At 40.1% G+C, this 21,927-nt stretch overlaps 1 protein-coding gene across 12 annotated transcripts in view; it reads right to left on the minus strand.

Annotated features, from left to right (window-relative positions):
- Positions 1-21,927, minus strand: part of TTLL5 (tubulin tyrosine ligase like 5) — a 137,319-nt gene that overhangs the window by 49,458 nt on the left and 65,934 nt on the right. For 10 of the 12 annotated variants that reach the window (XR_007907607.1, XR_007907608.1, XR_007907609.1 and 7 more), the window contains one exon: positions 4,733-4,887. The exons of 1 other annotated variant lie outside the window; for it this stretch is intronic. Coding sequence is in view for 7 of the 11 variants with exons in the window: in XM_051806737.1 (XP_051662697.1) it covers positions 4,733-4,887 (155 nt within the window). In the remaining 4 variants the exon portion in view is untranslated. Of the gene's footprint in view, positions 1-3,475; positions 3,589-4,732; positions 4,888-21,927 lie in introns of all 12 variants that reach the window. One more of the 12 variants, XR_007907610.1, reaches the window with a different exon arrangement.

Consider the following 21,927-nt stretch of genomic DNA (forward strand, 5'->3'; position numbering starts at 1 on the left):
AGGCCTAGCTGTGGGAAGCAGGGATCCTGCAGGACTGTGCCAATCCGTGGTGCTGAGGCTCAGGGCGATTTCCAAGCAGGATGGAGAGCAATTGGCCCTGACATCACAAGTTTCCTTAGTGTGACCAAAATATATATAGAAAAAAAAATACAAGGCAAGTCATGTATTTCTAAAGTTTAAGTCAGTCAATTCACTTCCACAGTTAACAAGTTGTCACTGGTGACCCTGGAATATGTGTGTGGAAATAAAATAAAAAAAAAAAGATAAGAGGTTGTTGCGGAAGGAGAAGGCTGTTACAGGCACAAATATTCGTGGTTGCATGAGTAGAGGAAGAACATGCACAAACTAGAAACAGGATGAGTTGCAAGAACATACAGGCAGTAATTCTATTTTTTGCCTGCCCTCCTCAAACCTCCTTTGAGCAGAAGGTAATAACAGAAAACTCCAAATTCAGAGCTCTCAGAAGTGCTGCCTCTCAAGGACCGCAGGCAGTGTCATCATGACAGAGCTGCAGAGGTGATGCAGACAGAGGTCACAGAAAAATCACTGTACCCACCCTCAAATACTCCTCTGCCGCAAATAAAGAAATTGAATTACTTTAGGTATTAAGGTAAGCAAAAAGGGAAGAGAACAAGCACTATGGGGAGACAGGAACAGACACGTGGCTATGCTAGCAGAGGGCTGGACTCAGTGCTGTTGGGCTGCTGCTGCTCTGGCACTTCTGTACTGCTTAGCCAGGGAGGTGTTACAGTCAACGCAGTTCGCTCAAACTGAACTGAGGGCTTACTGTGTATTCCTCAGTGCTTGCTGCTTTCCCCCTTCATTTCCTCCAGAGGCATCCCTGCAGCACAGCCTCCAAGTTACCTTACACCTAGATGCTGTGCAAACAAACAGGCTGTGAACACTTGGCAAATGCAGCACAGGACAACAGTCAGGCAGCCTCGACTTTGCAAGAAACTGCAGGGAGCTCAAAACAAATGATTTGGAAGAGAATAAAAGTCATTATCAACCCAGAACTACAAGGCAACACATATATAACACAATTAGCCTGTGATTGCTGTCTGGGGTCTTTCAGGCAAAACTCAAAGATTCAATGAAACTAGAGAAGCCAAATACACCATTGCAGAAAAAACTCTCAAAAGACATCTGGGACTCTTCCTCACAAGTCCAAAGGATATATATTTAGTATGATCAGAACAGAACATCTGAAACCTAGAACGTGTCGTACATGTACCCATAGCAGTAAATGAAGTAATTCTTGGAGGAGAAATCCACTGTCTTTTTCAAAAAACAAGTGGCATAGCAGCTGCAAATTCCAGTGCCAGAAGCTTCAAGTAACCTCTGTCCCCATTACTAGGGGTTATGCAGCACTTTGCCAACAGGTACTTTAGTTTATGTTCTGAATCAACAAGCTTCACTCTTTAAACAGTTGATTTTTTACCTTTATTATGCATTCAAGATAATGTTTTATCAAGAGCAGTTCTAGTACAGTCTTGGCTTCAGTGACTGGTAGTTTCACTGGATAATGAGGAATTACTTCCATATTTGTGGTCCTTAGATTACATTATTAAAATTGTGATAAAAATAATATATGGCAACCTTAAATAATTCTACTGCAAAACATGTAATCACGTTTAGTGCCTTTACAGCACAATGTGAGGGGGTGACAACCCTACCCAAATAATTGAGTGAGAACTCAATCGAGACAGAACTGAAATAGGGCACTGAGACAGGACTATGATTAGAGTGGGAGAAAACAGATTTGACATAAATTCAATGAGGTACAGAGGGCAACAAAGGCAGGTCTGCAGTAAATGTGGCAGATGCTGACAGCCATGTTACAGTAGTCAAAAGTAAGCCCACATACAACTTGGAACATCTCACCTGTTGTAGAGCTCTGCAGGCTTCTTTGTTTGAGGTGCAGCAAAAGACTAAGCCATCATTTGAGTGGGAATAGCACCAATGCTTATAGAAAGTGACAAAAAAATCTCAAAATGCACAGCAGTGTAGATTTATAAAATAACATTTTAACATATTCAGAACTGTTCTGTGTCTCCATATTACAAACCCAAGATGTCCTTTGCCTTTTGGCAATAGGACTACTAATTTGGCACCTCACCTCATACAGCCAAAAGAATTCAACAAAAGAAGGAGTCCTTCTGAGAAACACTTAGTAAGTCAGTACTCAGAGAGTGGGTATTAAAGGCGAGAAAGATTTGTCAACAAGAATAGTCCAACTCCTATAGATTGCAAACATCAGACCAAAATTTTCAAACAAACCTCAGCAGCACTAAAATGGCTTAGATTTACCACAGAGTCATACAAAAACTGTAGGGACTGCATTTCAGAGGCAGATATTTGAACTGGAGCCAACTGCAAGCCAGATAAGAGAACCATTTACAAAACATTTTCATCCTTGCTGAATTCTGCAAGTGATAGACCAGAACCTTAATGGAACAAAACAGAAAGCTTTTCTTCAGTTATCCAGCACTGAGCACAGGCTGACACCCATCAGATGACCCTCCATGAACTGCTTGCTCCAATGTAACTAATCAAGTAGCAAAAAAGGCATTTACAATACAAGATAGCAATCTCCATATTTCACGACCTTGATATTCTTTTTGGAATTCTCTCATAAAATAAAAGTTCACAGACCAAGTAATCCAGCACTGCCTCAAGAATCCCTTTTTTTTTTTTCATTTCCAGATTTACAAAAAACTCCCAGTATTCTGGCCATTCAATAAAAGCATCCATAAAGATAAAATAACTCAATAAAGAGTCCTAAGACATCTTTCTGTCACTTTCTCTGAGGACAAAAACCAGAGCAACTGAAATACTGAAAGACTAAATGATTCATAAAAGGTTTGAAGATGGAATCTTTTATCTGTTGTGACAGGAAAATTCTGAAGCATTTTCAGATTGTTGTAGAAAATAAAACAGAAATTTTAACTACAAGCATTAAACTATGCACACAATGCTAGATGAGGCACAGCCCTGAAAGTCATTCAGAGCAGAGTTCTGGGCATTAAATGGTGGAGTTTGCAGTTATATCTGTGAGTCCATGAAAAGGTGCAAGCAGAGTCAAGAAAAAGAACGGAAGCTCTAGGACAGCCTGCATGCTGCTGCTCTCCCAAGCCGTGTAAGAAGAAAACGCAGTTTACACCTATTGGATAAGTTCTTTATTTGGATTAGGTAATAGCTTGCCTGGCTGGGCTCCAAGAGCAGAATCACTACCACCTCTCTCAATAACTTTAAATCCCAGAGGCAAACATTGTCCTGGAACAGAAACAGGCCAGGAATTCATTTCTCACATTCTTCTTCTTTAGGCAGGGTGAAAAGCAGTGACTGATGGAATAAGAACAATTTTACTTGAGCTTTCCAAATCCCATTACAATTCTCCTACTGAAAGACCCTTGTGGGAAAGGATGACCACTCTGGTCACATGCCTGCTGCACTGTGTGTCTCCCTCTCTCACCTCCCTCCATTTTTCAGCAGCATTCAGATGCCAATGACAAGAACCAGTGTTTTCATGTGTACGGTGCTTTCCAGTCCTAAACTCATGTGCTGGAGAAGCTCTGCTTCATTATTCTGTTTTAAAAGACAAAAATGAAAGCTTAGGTAAAGGAATAAATAATATTTACTGGAGTGGTAAAGGAAGAACTCAAATCTCCAGCAGTTCCGGGCTTGTATTCAGCCTAGTTATCACAGCAAGCTTGACTTGCTCCTAGTCTACAAGATCTAGACTCCTGTGAGTCAATCTTGCTACTCTTTCAATCCCAGGACGAATGGTTTTACAGCAGAACCACAGTCCTCTGCCCTGATTCCCATGAGCATACTAGCTATAAATATAAATTCCAACGTCCAAAATTCATATGGAGCATAAAGAAGCCATCTGGAAAAGAAAATCTAATAAACACTGCTCTATCTATGCTGTTCTATCTTTGAGCAATCTAAACTTGATATTCACAGAAAAAGCATGAAGATGAGGACATAGTGGAGATTTTTGCAGCATTCTGCATATATGTCTCAACACTAGCAAACTTGAACTTACAGATGCAGAGAAGTCAAAGATAGACATTTCCCTCTCAGCCTACATGTTCATCCAGGTCCTTATTTCACCTGACAGCTTTGGGAACATAACTATTATCATAGGCCTAGTTTCCAGATCTGAGAAGAACGATTACTAAGCTCTTAGATAGAGTCATGGAACTGTTTATGCTGGAAAATACCTTTAAGATCCTCAAATCCAACTGTTAACCGTAACACTACCAAGTCCACCACTAAACCATGTCCCTAAGTGCCACATCTACACATTTTTTAAACACTTCCAAGTGGTTCCACCATCTCCTGGGCAGCCCATTCCAATGTTTGACAACCTTTTTGGTGAAGAAATTTTTTCTAGTATCTAATCCAAACTTCTCCTGGTGAAACTTGAAGCCATTCTTCTTGTCCTATTGTTTGTTATTTGGGAGAAGAGACCTTGCTACAACCTCCTTGCAGGCAGCTGTACAGAGCAATATTGTGTTGCCCCCAAGACTCCTTTTCTCCAGGCTAAACAACCCCATCTCCCTCAGCCACTCCTCAAACTTGTACTCTAGACCCTTCACCAGCTCCACTGTTCTTCTCTGGACACACTGCAGCATCTAAGCAAGAAGCCAAACACAAATTACAAATGAGCTCCTGAGTGCATTGCATTCTTCTTCCAAAAGCTAGAGCAGCAATTTTAACTTACCTGACTGCTGAAGAGACAGATCTTTTGTCAGCTCTATGAGTGTCTGACTGAACAGCCCACAGTGACCCTCTTTTGTTGAGTGGTGACCGGTAGCTCTGTGGGGCAGCTGCATTCCCCTTGCTTATAGCTCCACTTGCCAAGTTCAGGTTTGTTAACTAAAGAGGCAAAAAAAACAAAACAAAAACAAACCCAAACAAACTATCAGAAACAATTAAAAGCCAAGAAAAGAGCAAAAGGCATCACTATGTAAATGGGATAGAGCATTTACTAAAAAAGTGAAACTGCTAGAAAAGGGAAATTTTCAGACGCAAAAAACCTGTGCTAGTTGCATAAAGCAGTGGAAGAGATGACACCAACAGACACTGTGCTTGAAATGAATTCAAATGCTAGCATGAAAATTCAACCCTTCCATTCACAGAAGAACAAAGAGGGGAGAAAAATCCCAAAGTAAGAAAGCAACATCATGTTCCTGCCATGTGAAAAAATTAAATCCACGTGCACTAATCAAAAGCTAGAAGCTCATACTACATTGAGCAGAGACCAGACTAATTCTCCAGTCATCATGAGCTGTGTAACTAAGCCAACAACATGCACCTGTCCTCTCCCTACCCCTCCCTATACATACATACATACAGGCACAACACAAAAGCATATGTACCTTGGATATAAAATTCAAAACCACACAAAAGAAGCTTCCCACACAACCACCTGCAAACTGTTCACACAAGTAAACATACTGAAATCATATTAGGTGTATGTTTGCTAGATCAAGCTCTAAAGAAGTTATCTGTGAGTTTTTAAGCGTATAATATGTATCTGTTTCTTTCTCTGAGCATTCTTCTTGAGTTGCTTATCTTCTTGAAAGACCAAACTGCAGGCAGATGCTATCTGTTAATATATTGAAGAAAGCCTAAATACACAACACAATGGATCTACTACAGCAGTGTAATGGTTTACACTTGGGAAAAAAAAAAATGAAGGTCACAAAACACTACAAACATTGAAAAGCTAACTTTGTAAAGGCCTCCCAGTCAAGCCCTGCCAGAATTAAGTTTATGACTCCCTTTAATTACATGATCACGTGTTACTTTTTAGCAGTGAAAACACCCAGTTCTGCACCAAGACTAGGATCAAACAGCAAACAAAACTTACCTATGTTGGCCCTCCTCACTTTGGTGGCAACTGAAAGGCATATAGCCAATGAAACATCGGACACAGACAGAAGAGTCTAACAACTAGCCCTGCACCTGCTCCAGATCTCAGAGGTGATTGTTATTAAGTCACTTAAAGGTGTAACTTCAGCATAGCTCAACAATGCTCTTCTACTAGAATTTGTACTTGAACGAGTACAAACCAGCTTCATTAAATAACTACACTCATACTTAAAATGGACTTGTTCAGGATTACAGACCTCATATCCTCTCACTGAACTCCAGAACGTGAACCAACATTGCAACTGAAGTAGGCTGTCACTCCTTTTGTGGTTTAGTAGTACAAGCACCTAAGCATTTTGTAAGTTCAGAAATCCTTAATTCCTACATCAAGTTCTGGACAGAATTAAATTCTAGCAGTAACACACTTGGCTTTTGCCCACTTCTCCAAAAGCAGCCATCCACTTTCATCTCATCTCTTCTCAGCTCTAGTCTTTTCTCATTCTTTCTTCTCACCTGTGTGTCACTATTCTCACCTAGTCAGTTCCAGCTTCTGCATGTCAGGTGTCATTCTCCTTGTTTTTCTCAGTACAGTTTTGTTCTAACAGATTTGCAGCACTGTCCTCCCTACTAGTTCTGGCCTATGAGACACACCATTTCAGGCCTGAAACTTTCCACAGGAGTAGTTACTTGATCTGTTTTTCCACACTTCCATTCTTAATTCCTCACATATCCTATTATCCAAGTGGTTCTAGTTCTATTCCCCTCCCTAGTCCACTCCTTTTGCTAACTGTTCTTTCATCTGAATGGTTCTCAGTGTCTTCTCCCAAATTATGTTCAGGCACAAATTTCACAGCCTCCTTGTCCTAGCTGTTCTCCACACCGTGGCAGAATTCCCACTCCTTCTGTACTGAAGTCAGACAAGTCCCCAAACCATCAAGGACCAGGTCACTGAGAACACAGGAGAAAAGGAGTACACTAGGGATACAAATACAGAGAAATTCAGTTTAGCATGCTCAGTGGGGAGGGAACCTTCAGGAAGTTAAGAAGGTCTAGCAGGTATTGCTGAGTATATTTCACTTGAAGCTTTTCAAACAACTACTGTGCAATCAAGCTCGGACAAAATTTTAAATTCCAAATTGCTATTTCAAAGCATGGGAGATCCAGAGATTTAAACTAAAAGTTCTGCAGATATTAAAATGCACAAAATATTTTTTTTAATCCAGCCTTGGTTTTGTCTGGAATACTTCATCTTGCCTGAAGTGTTCTGAACACTGAACAATAAACACAGAAAATATGAATCCAAATAGATGATGTTTCAGAACACTACAATTAATTTAAGACAAGATCTTACAGTGGGACATATCAGGCAAGTTTAGTAATGGCAGTGCTATCCACCTTATATGGAAAACAGCATTAGGTGTCATTTTGGTGCCCATACCTCACCCTTAAATGTTGTTGTGTTCTGTAGACTTTAATTAAAATTTTAAGTTTCTTCATTGCAATGACAGAAAGCTTCAATTTAGGTTTAGTTCTGATTGTGCCAGGCACTATACAAATACCTAACAATGACAATTGCTGGCTACAAAGAGTTTATTGTCTGAAAAGAAGCAAGAATGGTAATGATGCAAACACAGAGGGCAACATGGTAAATGAAACAGGTTATGTACAATTCTTAGCTTGTCAGCAACAATGATCACAACTTTGCTAACACATTTTCTCTTCTCATCATCTTGATACTAATGCATTTAGTCTGATGAATTACAGCCTCAATCCTGCTCTATTATTGTGACATGCTTACATGCTTTTCTCTCTAACATTGTATCACTGTTTATTTGAAAGCTGTCTCTCTAAGCAAAGCAGGTGAGCAAATAGCTTCGCATGGGTAGTAGGGCCATTTCACACATTCCAGATAGACAGGTGTTTAAAGTACAGCAGATTAAACACAGGCAAGGGATTCAGAATGAGAGAGCGAATACCAGCAAGGCTTAGCTGCAGCCAGTGCAACCAGTCCAGCCAGACGGGTGTTACTGCTTGTTACTATGCCATGCACTGAAACATTTCAGCTGCTATAATTAGCTTGCCAGGATGTTGCATTGAAGTATTGCTGAGACACCCCCAACACATCCGTGGTCAGCAGGGGCTTCATTTTCTAGTCTTCCTGTGCACTTGATGGAACTGCACTATTCCCTTCACAGAGGCAAATACTTAGCAACAAATTAGTTGGTATTTTGGTGTAATAGAAGGTAATGTATAGCACCTGGACCAAAAGAGCCATAAAGAAGAGCTTGTAACAATGGAGCAAAAAACAAACGAATTAAAAAAATACCCCTAAACCCTAGAAAGTCAGGCTAGCGAGCTCAACAGAGAAGGTGGTTATTAGTGTGGATCTACAAGAATAAAGTTATTTTTCACACTGAGTTGCAACAAGATGGGTTCAAACTCTCCTGCTTGCTAAGACTTCTGTTCCTCATTAGCAGCAATGGAGTTTAGAGTATTTTTCCTGACACTGACAGTATGACAGGAGACCTGTGCATGCTGCAATGCACACTTCAAGCACCCCTATTTTCAAACATCTCTCCTCACATGAATGCATTCTTCATGGAGTCTATAAAAGGCAAGACAATACACAGCTAACACCTCTCAAGACAGAAAGATTCATAAAGTTTTGCCACAATTTTTAAACTGTCTGGGACAGCAAAACCATCAGAAGCTGAAAGGAACATGCTGACAAAAGAACATCATGGGATAGAAATACCAAAGAGCTCTCACAGAAGGAGAAAAGCCCACTTAATGTACTTCTATTTAACATATAACACAAAGAAACAGGGGAGGGAAGAACATGTGGGTTGTCACAGCCATATCGATAAATAGAGCCCTGTGTTAGAAACAGCACATATATGCAATGTTATACTTAGTTCAGTAGAATGCTAATAAGCCAAAAGACAAATTATTGCATAATGCTAAAATACTTTTTGTCCTGAACTACACAAAAATTCTGGTATCCACTTTTTCTTTTTCCTAATGTGCCTTTTCGGTGTTTTGCCTTCTTTAAAGAGACTGAACTGCTAGTGATTCACTCACTCAAGCATTGGACCACCTGCAGTGACTGCCCAGGTGCTGTAAGAGACTGGACTATTGGTGCTCATGGCTCAATCAGCAGTGTGCTTTGCTAACAACGTCCAGAGTGGCCAACCAGGCCAGGGGCTGAAGACATGCACATCCAACACCTCAGCCTACAAACTGGGTGTTAAACAAGATAAGGAAAGAAGCAAACCCTAAGAGGTGGGGTAGTGTTTCTTTTTCCTTACACAGATTACTCAGCTGTGATAACTCCCCCAAATATTCACACCAAGCCTGAAGGTATTCATCTCTTGTTGACAAGCCATAATGGACTCAGCTGCAAAATCTTAGAAAGTGTCAAAGACTCCCTAGTATCCCACTCACAGTATTACATCATCCAGTGCAAAACTCCCTGCTCCAGGGGAGGTATTGGAGGCATTCCCACCTGAACCTGAGTGTGTATAACTGAGTTTTGAGGCTTCTACCATCACCTTGACCGATCCAGACTGCAACCACCACTTCAACCAATAAACATCAAAATGTAACTACCAAGTCTTGTTGTGGATCCAACGGGTGTCTTGCTGGTCCTTCCAGTCACCTGGGGGGTCTGCAGTCCTGCCCCAACTGCCTGTACCAGCACTGCAGCCTCACTACAGTGCCACACAAGCGTCTGCCAGTGTCAAATCCCACTATCTGCCATTTCCTGCCAGCACTGACTCTCCAACTTTCCTGACAGGATTCCCAGGCATGGGGAGGCAAACCACATGGAAGGGCAGCCATCTTGTCTCTGTCCTGTGGCTGTGGTTTTCTTCCAGGTGGAGGAGACCAGCTGCCATCTTGATTTGGTCTGGTGGGTGGGGCTCGGGAAGTTCCTCCTCATCAGTTGGTTTAACTCAGTTTTATCAGTATTGTTATTAGCATTCATCTTGGTACAGAGGTTTTTTTTCACTTACACCTGGGCATATTTGGTATCTCTCTCTCTGTACTGGAGAAACCAGAGGTATTGAATCTGAGAGAGGAGACTTCTGTTTGAGGTCTCTGCCTCTCCAAACTGTTTCAAACCAAGACACCTTTCTACATTTATTTTTAAGTGTTACAAGGTAAGTTAATGACTGCAATCACAAGGAAGAGTCAGAAGAAGAGCTTAATATCTTTACCTTTTCTGATCTACATTATTCTAGTCCTTCCAGAGTTTCCATGATCATATTCAATAATCTTGTTTCTATAATAAAGTTAGCATTTTCTTTTTTATCTTCTCTAATGGTTCAAAGAAGCTAAATCAGTGAATTATAACAATGACCAGAAAAACCCCACAACCAATAACCAGTGCTACAGATCAGCCTCTACAGATTCAGGATAAGCCTCCTGAAAGCCTAAGTGTTTCTCTTGCTAGTTTACAGGAGTCAACCAGGATGAATAGGTTGACACATCATCACTAGAAGTTGTTACTCTGCCCCTACTAGCAGGCAGTGAAAAAGTTACTTAAATTTTCATTACCAACATCCTGAACAGCAGATCCTGAGTTTCACTGGACTATGTGTTACAACACTGAGCAAGCAGTACACTACAAAAATTGCCTACTTGACCCTCCCCAGTTGGCAGTTTTAGCATTTTTCTGGCAGAAGCCAGTCATATGCCTATAAAGTGCTGGGGATTGGAGATCTAAAAAAATCTACAAAGTCTAAGATCATTTCTCATACTTGGAGACACACTTGCATCCCCTCCAGTTCACACATCTCACATTTCCATTTGGATCTTTCTGACTAGTGAGGAGGAAAAGATTTCCAGAGTTCAAGCCATATCTCAAACATCAAGGCTAAGAGGTATGCCAAAAGAATACAGTAATCATAGGCCTACTTTGTCTCTTCCAAAAAAACCTTCAAAATGATAAAAAGTTCACAGTCAGAAATGGGAGAAGACAAAGTTTTCAGCACAATGTAACCTCTCAACAAGTTTCAAAGGTATATATAAATGAACAGTTTATTAAGAAACTTTTTTGTTTAAAGAAAGATTGGACAAGGATCATGGTAAGATGCACATAAGATCACTGCTACTCTACCTTATGACCAGACCAGAATCTTAAAGTTTTGATGTGTCAGACAGGACAAGATGACACTGCATCATAAGCTCAAAGAGGGAACCATTCCACCTGAAAACTGAAAATGTGCAAAAATGTCTCAACATTTGTAATATGTTTTCCTTAGCCCTTTGATCTATTTCTACCCATGTGCTCTCTCTGTACATGTATCCATATGTTTACCCAGTCTGACTCCCTCAAGAACCCTTCAGTCAATCCCTAATTCTCCATTTTATTACTTATTGTTCATCCAGCAATGCCATCTTTATCCAATAGCTTGTAAATGAAATGTGTTTTTTCTTTCATTACCTGGCTTCCTTATCTCACTTCCTTATCACTGTAGTCAAGCCTTCCTCAGACAGATACATCTAAGGCTTTCAAGATCAGTAAAATTTTGAACAAAGAGGAAGAGCTAAGAACTTGCCATTTGTAAAAAAGAAAAAAAGGAAAGAAAGAGAATTTTGCTTTATTCTTTCAGTTATATTTTTCTGCCTTCAGAGATGACTATGACTAGATGCTATAACAGTATAAATACTCACTGTTAATCTCTTCTCTCCCCACTGTATGTTGTATTTTTTTGGCTTTACCACAGAGCTCCTATGTACATCTGTGATCTAGCGCAGGCTAGCATGGCTTGGTCTAACACAGCACACAGGTCTGCCAGTACTACTGGAAACAGTCCAGTTGCCTTGCCTTCCTTAATGCAACAAGATACTGAAGGCCATCCCAGTATGGGAAATAAACACCACTCTCTCTTAAGAGGCAAAGGAAACCCCAAACCATAAATAAAACACACACACAATCACTGTCTGAATAGTGGCACAAAATATCCCAGTACAAATTCTGTGAAGAAACCACGCAATACAGATCTTTCTAGAACTACCTTTTTGTTACCCAGGCCATCTTGCTGACCATACCCCTTACTAAAACACCCTCATTTTACATACAGACTTAAATTTGCAGGAGGAACCAGCCAGAAGAGAAGAACTGGGGCTAGCAGGCTAGGAAGTGTGAAATCTGTGTGTTTACCAAGGCTGATCTGGCCAAAGGCCTGTGACATTCCTTCTCTGCTCTCTGAGCCTACCAGCTTACAGGATATACATATGCATACAGAGCACAAGTGTTCCAGTCTCCAGAAAATGTTCCAGACCTGCCAGAGACATTCCTGGGAAACCTGACAAACTTGCAAATTCCTTTGTAGTGTCTCCAGCATATGCATCCATTTAACAATGAAAAAAGAAAACCCAAGTTAGCGCTGCTGCTGTGGATGGCTGAACTCCCCTCTTCCTTCTCCTGAAAGTCAGGCTTTCATTTAGACACTCTCTGTCTCAGAACTTCCCAGTGGAAGTGATTTTTATAAGGCACAATCCTGCCAGAAGTTTGATGATCAGGGTGTAATCTTTCCCAACATGAGTTCTAGCTGCTCAGCCTGGCCTGTTTGGTGACTATCTACAGATGTTGCTGCATAATAACAAAACTCTCTCCTCCTATTCCCTTTGGAGCCTCAGAGCAAAAGGGGTTCAATTTGAGCACTGCAGAAACTACATTAATATTTTCACTTCCTACAGCCTCTGCTGAGATGGTTACATTACTGCTGATGCTACAAATTAGTAGTACTAAAAGTAATTCCAGCTTCTGTGTGAACAGCTGGGGTGAGAAGGGGATGGGGCCCTACACCAGTACAGAGGTATGTGAACAAGAGGAGAAGAATGCCCCTCAGACTTGATCTCCTGCCTCTTGCTCCTCTTCCTACAGTAAGATGCCTTTTTTCTTTACACTTCCCTTCCTCTCCATCAGTGGAAGAGTAAAAACCAATGAAATGGTTATATAAGGAAAATAATCTGATTAAGAAGCAGGTAAAGTGGGTTGAGTCAAAGCAAGGGCTTATCACTGAAAAAAAAACAAAACACAGCACCTCAGTGGGAAAGCATCCCCACCAAATTCTTGTATTTGCTGCACCCTGAGTTTACTGCTCTTGTTGCAGTCACCATGTTGTGCTGTTCAGCTCTAGACATGAAAGAGCTGATATCCACTGGGTCCTGTACAGTGTGTTTTGGCAGACTGGCAGTTTGCTTTGTGGCACTTTTCTTCTGTTGAGGATAAGGCAGGCCAGGGTACCACACTGTGCAAAGACAGGTAAATGAGGAGTGGTGTGGCTTCCAATATTGTCATAGCTGATGTTTAACATGATGAAGCTTGATATTTTGGGATTCCTGTGGCACATTTCCACAGGACACCATAAAGTGTTCCTTTCAATTCTTCCTCACTCCCTCTCCCTGGTCCTAAGGTTTAGTAAACTCATCTGCTTCTTGCTAATTTCAACCTTCTGTCCAAATAAAAACCATACAGTAAGAAAAGCGCCCCATCCTCCTATGGATCTGTCAGTATGTTTGCAGAAATCCTGGCTGCTGGATCTTGGGTACTGACTGTTTGCATAGCAGAGATGGAGGCAGCTCTGTATAGCCTTTGCCTGGGTGGTCTGATGTTATCCCTGTGATTAAACTCCTCAACTGCAAGAACTGGAGCTATTCCTGATGATAGCTGGGACTTGAAATCTCACACTCCCCCTCACAGAGAGGGTCAGAATTCCTACCACGTTTCCCCTCCTTCTCTTCCTCCTTATCCTGGTGAAGCTGGCCAATTCAACACATTCTTCAGTTCACTAGCATTAATAACTACAAAGTACTATAGCCTGGTAGATATCAACTGTAGCCCTCCCCATCAGGAAGTGATACAGACCTCACACAGATATAGCATTGCAGAAGAAAACCTTCTTTTTACCTTACAGCATACTTCAGAGAGAAGTAGCATGCTATTCACAAAGAAAAAACCCATACGTATCCAGGATCCAGCCACCTGGCTCTAGATCTACACACATGCTGTGCATTTTAATGTCCTCTCTGTAGAAAGTCCTGCAGTGCAAGCACATGGAAATATTTTATGCTAAACATACATGAAATTTAAAATTTAGACATTAGAATCAAGGCTTGGTAAGAAACACAGCAGAGAGAAAAGTAGCCTGGATTATTTCGGTCACAGTCTTCATCCATCTATCCGTCATGAAAGGCCAGCAGCTAACAGTAAGTACAAGCAAAAAAACACCCTCGTAGTTCAGCTGTCCAGAAGTCACATAGTTAGCCAGTAAGATCCCTAGATCACAAATCAAGGCAAGAAAGGCAATTAAGTCCCTATCCAATGAAAGGGGCTTACAAAACTGTATCTTCAGGTCTCATTCCCCAGCTCAACACCAATGTACCTGCCTTGATTCTCCACCTGTACTGTTGCCATCTTAGGCTCATGCAGGGTAACGGGCAAACTGAGCAACAAAATTTCAGGACAATTGAAAAACTGTATTGTTAACATGCTGACAACACTGTGGGTGAATCACTACACATACTGACAAACACATCAGCACTCTGCAAAAATAATTAGCAACAGCCCAGTAAACTTGCTATCCCATCTGACATATCTAAGAAGATGGAAGAAATTTAAGCTTCCATGCATCTAACCGAAACATTTTATTGATAAGGAAAATGAATTTGTTATTTCTGTATGTTAAAACCTAGGGATCTGTCATTTGCAAAATGCTCATTATTCTGTTTGAGGTAACTACAGCCTGTTAAGTTTTCAGCCTTAATGGTATCCTGTTGCAGGGAGTTTCAGAAGGTAAGTATATTCTGTGACAATAACTATTCACTTTTATTATCATTTTTTATTCCAGTATCTTCCTATTAAACTGAATATCCCCTTCTTATTATAAGAAACATGAATAAAATCAACTTTATTTACCTTGTCTTCCACTGCTCGGTATAAGTCCTTCATGCCCATCTCCTCCCTAAACAAACTTAATATTTTCACTTCCTCATTAAAATTTCATTTTGCAGTTGATTGTTGCAGTCATTCATCTGTGAATCCCAGTTATTTTTCCCCAAATTCACTTAAGGAATGGCAACCAGAATTGAAAACAGTTTTTAAAGGGAGGTTATGTAATTCATGCTTACATAATTACATACTATTTCTTATCCTGTTCCTTAAACAATTAAAAACTTTTGTTTGCTGCCTTTACTGCTTGACTTAGAACAGGTACCTCCACTGAGCTTTCCAAAATAAAATTCATTTTTTCTTTCCTACAGAAATAAGCTTTAGATTAGTCATTTAAGTGGTTAAAATTATTGATTGTCATACTATTTGTAAACATTGAACTTCATCTGCCAGTGTCTTGTCCAATTAATGAAGCTATTAAAGTTCTCTTAGTTTTACTAATAATAATCAACAAAAGAACACAGATGTACTGACAAATTACCAGGAGGTAGGCTCAAGTCTGAGTTTACAGCACACCCCTAACTTCTCAGTCATTGAACACAGGCCTCTTGCAGCCCACGTTATAATGAAGGACAACAAGCTATCTCATGTAGCAAACATGAGCTGCACAAGCATGTGTTCACATGGATGAACACCATAGAGTAGTTAATCTACTGTAAATTCACACTCCATATTACCTTGCAACAACTTGTTTTTATTTTCATTCTTTAGGTAATAAAATGTCAGTCCTTGTGAACCTCCTCCTATCAAACATTTAATTTTACACTCCATGTACATTCTGTATTCTCTATCTTCAGTTAGCCACTTGCAGTGTAGCAAACTGATTAGTTAATCTTTTGTTTGCTTTCTGGGGTTTTTTTTGATCTGTAATAAAACTTTCCAGACACCTTGCTGGCTTAACAGTCCTTGCTAAAATTGTAAAAAACTTTTTTAAAAGTTGCAATAGTTCCACTGGATGTTATTTTTCTCAGTTCAAAGAATTCTAATAGATAAGACATAGGTTGGGTGTTTTGGGTTAGGGTTTTTTGTTTGTTTTGTTTGGGATTTTTTCCCCAACTTACGTTTATCTCTGTGAATTAAAATTCTATTTCTATTTAATATATATCTCCTAGTGGAGCAAGACTCATTACTTTAATTTATAGGAAACTTTAGGATCCTTATTACAGAAAGGCATGTGGCCTTTCTGTCCTATATACCAGTTTTATGACTGATTGCACCTTTCAGCAGAAACTTTGCCACTTCACTGTTGTGTTTCTGAACTCCTGAATGTATACCATACAGCCATAGAAGTCTCATAAAGCATTTTTTCTTTTTTTTTTTTTACTAGGAGCTTAATTTCATTACCTGGCAAGAAAATGTATCTCCTCTTTACCTACTATAGTGAAAAATAATGCAAAAGAAATTATTTAGTACCTCTAATGCCCCCATCCTCCAAATTTATTTTTCTATAGATCTAGACTGTATTCTCACTGCAATAATAAATTAATCTATCAATGGCATATTTAAAAAAATCTGATTTCCTGTGGCACTGCCACATGTCTCCCTGCCAAATAACCACATCATTCACAAGTCTGCTGCCTATGATATCTTCAAGATCTTTCCTCCCCACATCCTCCTAACTTACAAGCAAGAAGCAGTACACATTGCAGCTAGTTCCAAATTAGACTCCTGTTCACTGCTAATTAATATACACATTCTGACTGGCTAAGCAGCAGCTCAGAGCAGATATGTTGAACTCCACTTGATTTTAGCCCTCAACTGAAAGACTCTTATAGATCTTGCACTTCTATGCACTTAACATCTTTCACAAAACAGCCAAGAACATACTATAATTAAGGCTAATGTAGTCGAAACAAGGAATTTCAACAGGGGTTTTCTCTTTCTTACTCATTTTCTTATGACTTTTTGAGATCCTTATCATCCTACTCAGCCACGGACTTACCAGGTTAATGCTGGATCCTCAAAGGCACATTTTCAGTAGAGATCTCTGTGTTGCTTGCTCCCAGACATACCGGGCAGTTAACTAGAGGCACACCTTTCTATTTCTGGATGCTGTGGAGTACCATAGTTAGCTGGTGCATAATTTAGGCAAAAATTAGGCAGTGTTTGAAAGATATGTTATGGATAGAGGTACATAACTCCCACTGTTGTCGTAATCTCAGAATTAGATTTACTATAGATTTTATGTAATCACAGAAACATCATAAACCTGTGGTTTTAAATAAATGGAATTGAATAAAATTCCTCAGAAGTAAAAGCTAACATTCATTGTTAACAGCTATATTTAACAATAAATTCTCTCCCTAGACACTACAGTGTACACATTAATTTTTAATGCTGAATATTTATCATAATATCATAGTATCATTTGGGTTGGAAGGGACCATAAAGATCATTTAGTTCCAAGCCTCTACCAGCATGGGCAGGGATACCTTCCACTAGAGCAGATTGCTCAGAGGGCCCTATCCAACCTGTCCTCGAACTCTTACAGGGATGGAGAATCCACAATTTCTCTGGGCAATCTCTTCCAGTGTCTCAACACCCTTACAGTAAAGAATTTCTAATATCAAGCGTCAAGTTCGAAGCCATTCCCCCTTGTCCTATCACTACGTGTCCTTGTAAAAAGTCTCTCTCCAGCTGTCCTGTAGACACCTTTTAGGTACTGAAGGCCACAATAAAGTCACCTCAGAGCCTTCTCTTCTCCAGGTTGAACAATCCCAACTCTCTCAGCCTGTCTTCACAGGAGGTGCTTCAGCCCTCTGATCATCTTGGTGGCCTTCCTCTGGACTCATTCCAACAGACTGATGCCCTTCCTGTGCCCCAGAGCTGGACACACTACTCCAGGTGGGGTTTCACAGAGCAGAGTAGAGGGGCAGAATGACCTCCCTGGACCTGCTGCCCACACTTTTTTTGATGCAGCCCAGGACACAATCAGCTTTCTGGGCAGCAAGTGCACATTGCCAGGTCATGTCCAGCCTCTCACCCCACCAGCACTCCCAAGTCCTTCTCGGCAGGGTCACTCTCTATCTGTTCATCCTCCAGTCTGTATTGATACCAGGGGTTGCCCTGATCCAGGTGCACCACTTTGTACTTAGTCTTGTTAAGTCTCACAAGATTCCCATATGCCCACTCCTCAAGCTTGTCCAGGTCCCTCTGGATGGCCATCCTGCTGAGGGTGCACCTGATGCCACTGTGTCACTGATGAAGACACTGAATAGCACTTGTCCTGATACAGACCATATCCTTCATAACATAACTGAAGATTGTCATACTCAAATGTGTCCTTAAGGCAACATCTTTTCTGCTCTTACCATTAAAGACAGCTACAGAAGTTACCCAAACAACTTCTCCTTTTCTAGTCTAAGATAGAATAATACTGCTCCACTTTTCTCTCTATTCATCTCTCATTCATTCCTGCAACTGGGCAGTAAGGCATTGTACAGTGATGCAAAGAAATTAAATAATGATTCTTAAGGACTCTAGATCAATTTTTCTACTGTATATCACTGTGAAGGCACTCTTGTTTTCTCCAGGTTGCAAGAATAAGGATGCACTAATGACATTTCATACAATGTAATGGAAAATATTTTTTAAAAACACAAATTAAAGGCAAAATGTTCTCATATGCTTTGTGAGGACTGAAAACTGAGTACAATGGAACAAAACCACACATCAGGAAAGCTTTAGCTTCCTACCATCTCCATCTCCCATATACTAAGAATTGCACATTCTGAGTATCAGTGTGAAGTTCCCATCTGGTGTTTCAGAAGTGAATGGAGAAGGCTGTCAAGACAGAAAGCTGATGTAATCACAAAAATCTTGTTTTCTTAAGAGGACAGATTTTAAACATCTTATTCAAAGTCCATCAGACACTTACACTTAAAATTTTGCCTTTGAACATCAACATTTTGGCAGTCAATAATAAAATAATATCAATAACTAATAAAAATCTATCAATAAAAATAAATAAATAATAAACTAATTTAATATAGAGGCTAGAAAACAAGAGTGTAAGAGAGGAAATATAAAACAGGTGCTTTGGACATGGGAAGGGAACAGTGAAGAACAGCAGAGATTGGAGAGGGACAGAGGTGGAGTCACAGCCAGAATGACAACATCATTCCAAGCACAACTGCTGAAGTTACATTCCTGGGAACCCCAGAGACCCACACTAGTGCATGGATACCAGAAGCAATTCTCACAAAAATGGGAATGGAAAACAAGCTTCCCAGCTGCTCTTGGAAGAAGGTATGCATTCAGAGCACTCCAGCCCCCAAAATCCGGGCACAACAAAGGGAACCAAGGCACAGACAAAGACATTCAACTCTTACATAGTTCTTGCCCTTTGAAAAGAAACACACCCTACAGCAACAGCAGTATTTTCAAGTCATATACCCCTTCAAATAAATTATCCTAATCTTATCATGAAACATAATTAAATTGAAATATCAAGTCCCTTTCATACAGGCACTTACAAACAAAGCAAACTAACTCCAAGTTTCTGGAATGGTTTTAAACAATTGTACTATTTTTATTATTTAGGTAAATAATGTTCTCTTCCAGGGATCATCTTCACACCAATTTATTTTAGAATGCTTTTATAAAAATACTATTATATTTCAAGTGGTGTAAACAGAGGACTGAAAAGGGGGAAAACAACAATTCAGAATCTCCTGTCTAGAAATGCATAGGAGAGTAGTGCCCTGTTTAAGTCACCTGGTTACGAGACCTATCTCTCACCTTCTCTCAGTTTTCAATCCCTTAATTGTCTTGTCCCAAAGCCACCAGTGTTTCATAACCCAGAATCCCCAAAAACTCCCATTTCAAGCCTTTCCCCCTTTCAGCCCAGACCAACAGTCTTTTGACTTCCCCATTCCCTCTAGCTGTTTACTAAATCCTCTATCACATGTTTCTGTCTTTTCTGCCTCCATTTTCCCCTTCCTGGTTCAGACCAAATCCTGGTCTGCCCAAATCCATGATATCTATCATTCTGCAAATCACCTTCCAAACTGCCAGCCTACTCTGCAATGCCTGCATTTCTATTTATTCAATCTCTCTGCTTCAAATCCACACCCATGCCTAGCAGCTCAAAAACAGGTGTCCTGGTTCCAGGTCCCTCAACAATAAGCCCAAGCCTTGCTTGGCTCCTCCAGTTTTTCCTGTAGAGGTACCTGCTGTCATACTATTATGCTTTTATTGTACGCCGATACCTCTTATTGCCCTTCAGTGTCATGGCAGCCCTGTCTTCTCACAAAACCCCTTGGTCCTTGTTGCAAAACAGGCTTTAAAGGTCAGGCTGGATGAAAAAAGTAATCAGAATGACTCTTTGATGACAGAAGAGTAGAATGCATCTAGGTTAAAAAAAAAAAGCACAAGTAGTAACTTGTTAGTTATGTCCATCAGGTTTTGCAGCTACATCTGAACTGTCTAAAACACTGCTTTTTCAAGTGTGACTAAAATAATGGTCTCAGCTTAGAATTACTATGTGCCATAAATTCTGTACTGAAGAGGTAGATTGCCTTAAAAACTGTCCTCAACTAAATCTGAATTTTCATACTAAACAAGCTTCAGATTTCATTTCTCCAAAGGAACCATTTAAAAAACAGGGCCAGGAGAACCACAGTAGAGAGCAGAAGTCTAGAAATGAAAGGACACAGGCTCAGGAAGGAAACTCATTGTCAGATAGAACTCCAGCTCTAAACTTTTCATTGACTCATAAATTCCTTTCTACATGGATCTTTTTCATGATGACAGAAGATGACAAATGCAACCCAAGCCATGTTTCTATATTTCACTACTGAACCAAAGCCTGTAAAAACACTGCATAGTCAAACACAAAATATATGTCAGAAAACCTACAACGTCTAGTAGGAGCTGAGGTGTCTATTGTTTGCTTGTCACAAAGAAGGGAATTAGCACCTCCATTCTCCTACTACACATTTCCCACTTCTTCTGTGGTTAATATCTTGGAAGAACTTAGAAGCAAAAAGCAATGCAGACACATTTACTATAACCAACATACCTCCAGAGCTATCCCTGTACTTCATAGCCTGTTTCAGACTTGAGTATACTGTTGGGAGAACAAACAGTGTGAACAATTTCCTCTGCATTTCTGTAGGCCTTGCCTTGGCATAGCTAAAGCACAAACAGTAAAAGAAACTGCGTAGCTAACATGGTTTCAGCCCTTGAAGTTAGAACAAAGGAGGATCAGTGCCAAGGTGAAGGTGGAGTTTCAAGAGGGTAAACGTGGGCCCTCAAGATCATATGGACACCTGTTGTAGTCCAGTTAGCACTGGACAACAAAGTATGTTTTTCTTATGTACCCAATACTGTAGAAGAGGTGATCATGTGTCGGGATGTAGAAGCAGTATATGAGTATCCTTCTTGTAATAAACGGATATTTTGTTGATCATATTGGTCTTAGCACAATCTGTCTCCATCCCCTCTGCCGACAGTACACCTACACTGATTGACTGACTGACGGCTAAACAGGTTTCAGTTGCCACTGGAATATGCTCCCTTGTCACTCAAAACAGCTGTGCCCAGGAAGCTACATTGCCCTTCCCATGCAGAGCTTTGTGAATTCCTCTCTGAATTCCCCTTTCTATTCTTTCTAATTTAACTAGCAATAATTAGCCATAGTAGGAATAGAGAAGTTTAAAAATCATTTAATAGCTACAAAAATGGCTGCAAGAAGACACCTTGGTTTCTCCAGATAGACCTAAGAAACCAAAGCAGTAAGAGCAGAACGGGTAATGAATGGTTTTAGGGAAAAAGTCCATGAATTTATTTTTAAAAGTTCCTTTCTGAAAAGACTGAAACGAAACAGACAAATTTCAAATTTTTTCCCAAATATTTGTTTAGATACTAACTTTTATCTGTGGAGGCAGTTTCCATCATTTATCTAGCTTTCAACAAGTCAGCATTTCCTGAATGAAAATGTCTCACTACCAAGTTTCTTTGAATAGTTTTATCAACAAAGTTTAACTTAAAACCAGCTGAGAACCAGACTGACAGCTCTGAGTATTACTGGACAAGCGAACAAGAACAATTTGCCTAAATAGGATCTGGCCTGGTACAAG

This window comes from Manacus candei, unplaced genomic scaffold, assembly GCF_025592945.1.
Source record: "Manacus candei isolate 608988 ecotype Guabito, Panama unplaced genomic scaffold, ASM2559294v1 h1tg000067l, whole genome shotgun sequence".
NCBI classification, from domain to species: Eukaryota; Metazoa; Chordata; class Aves; order Passeriformes; family Pipridae; genus Manacus; species Manacus candei.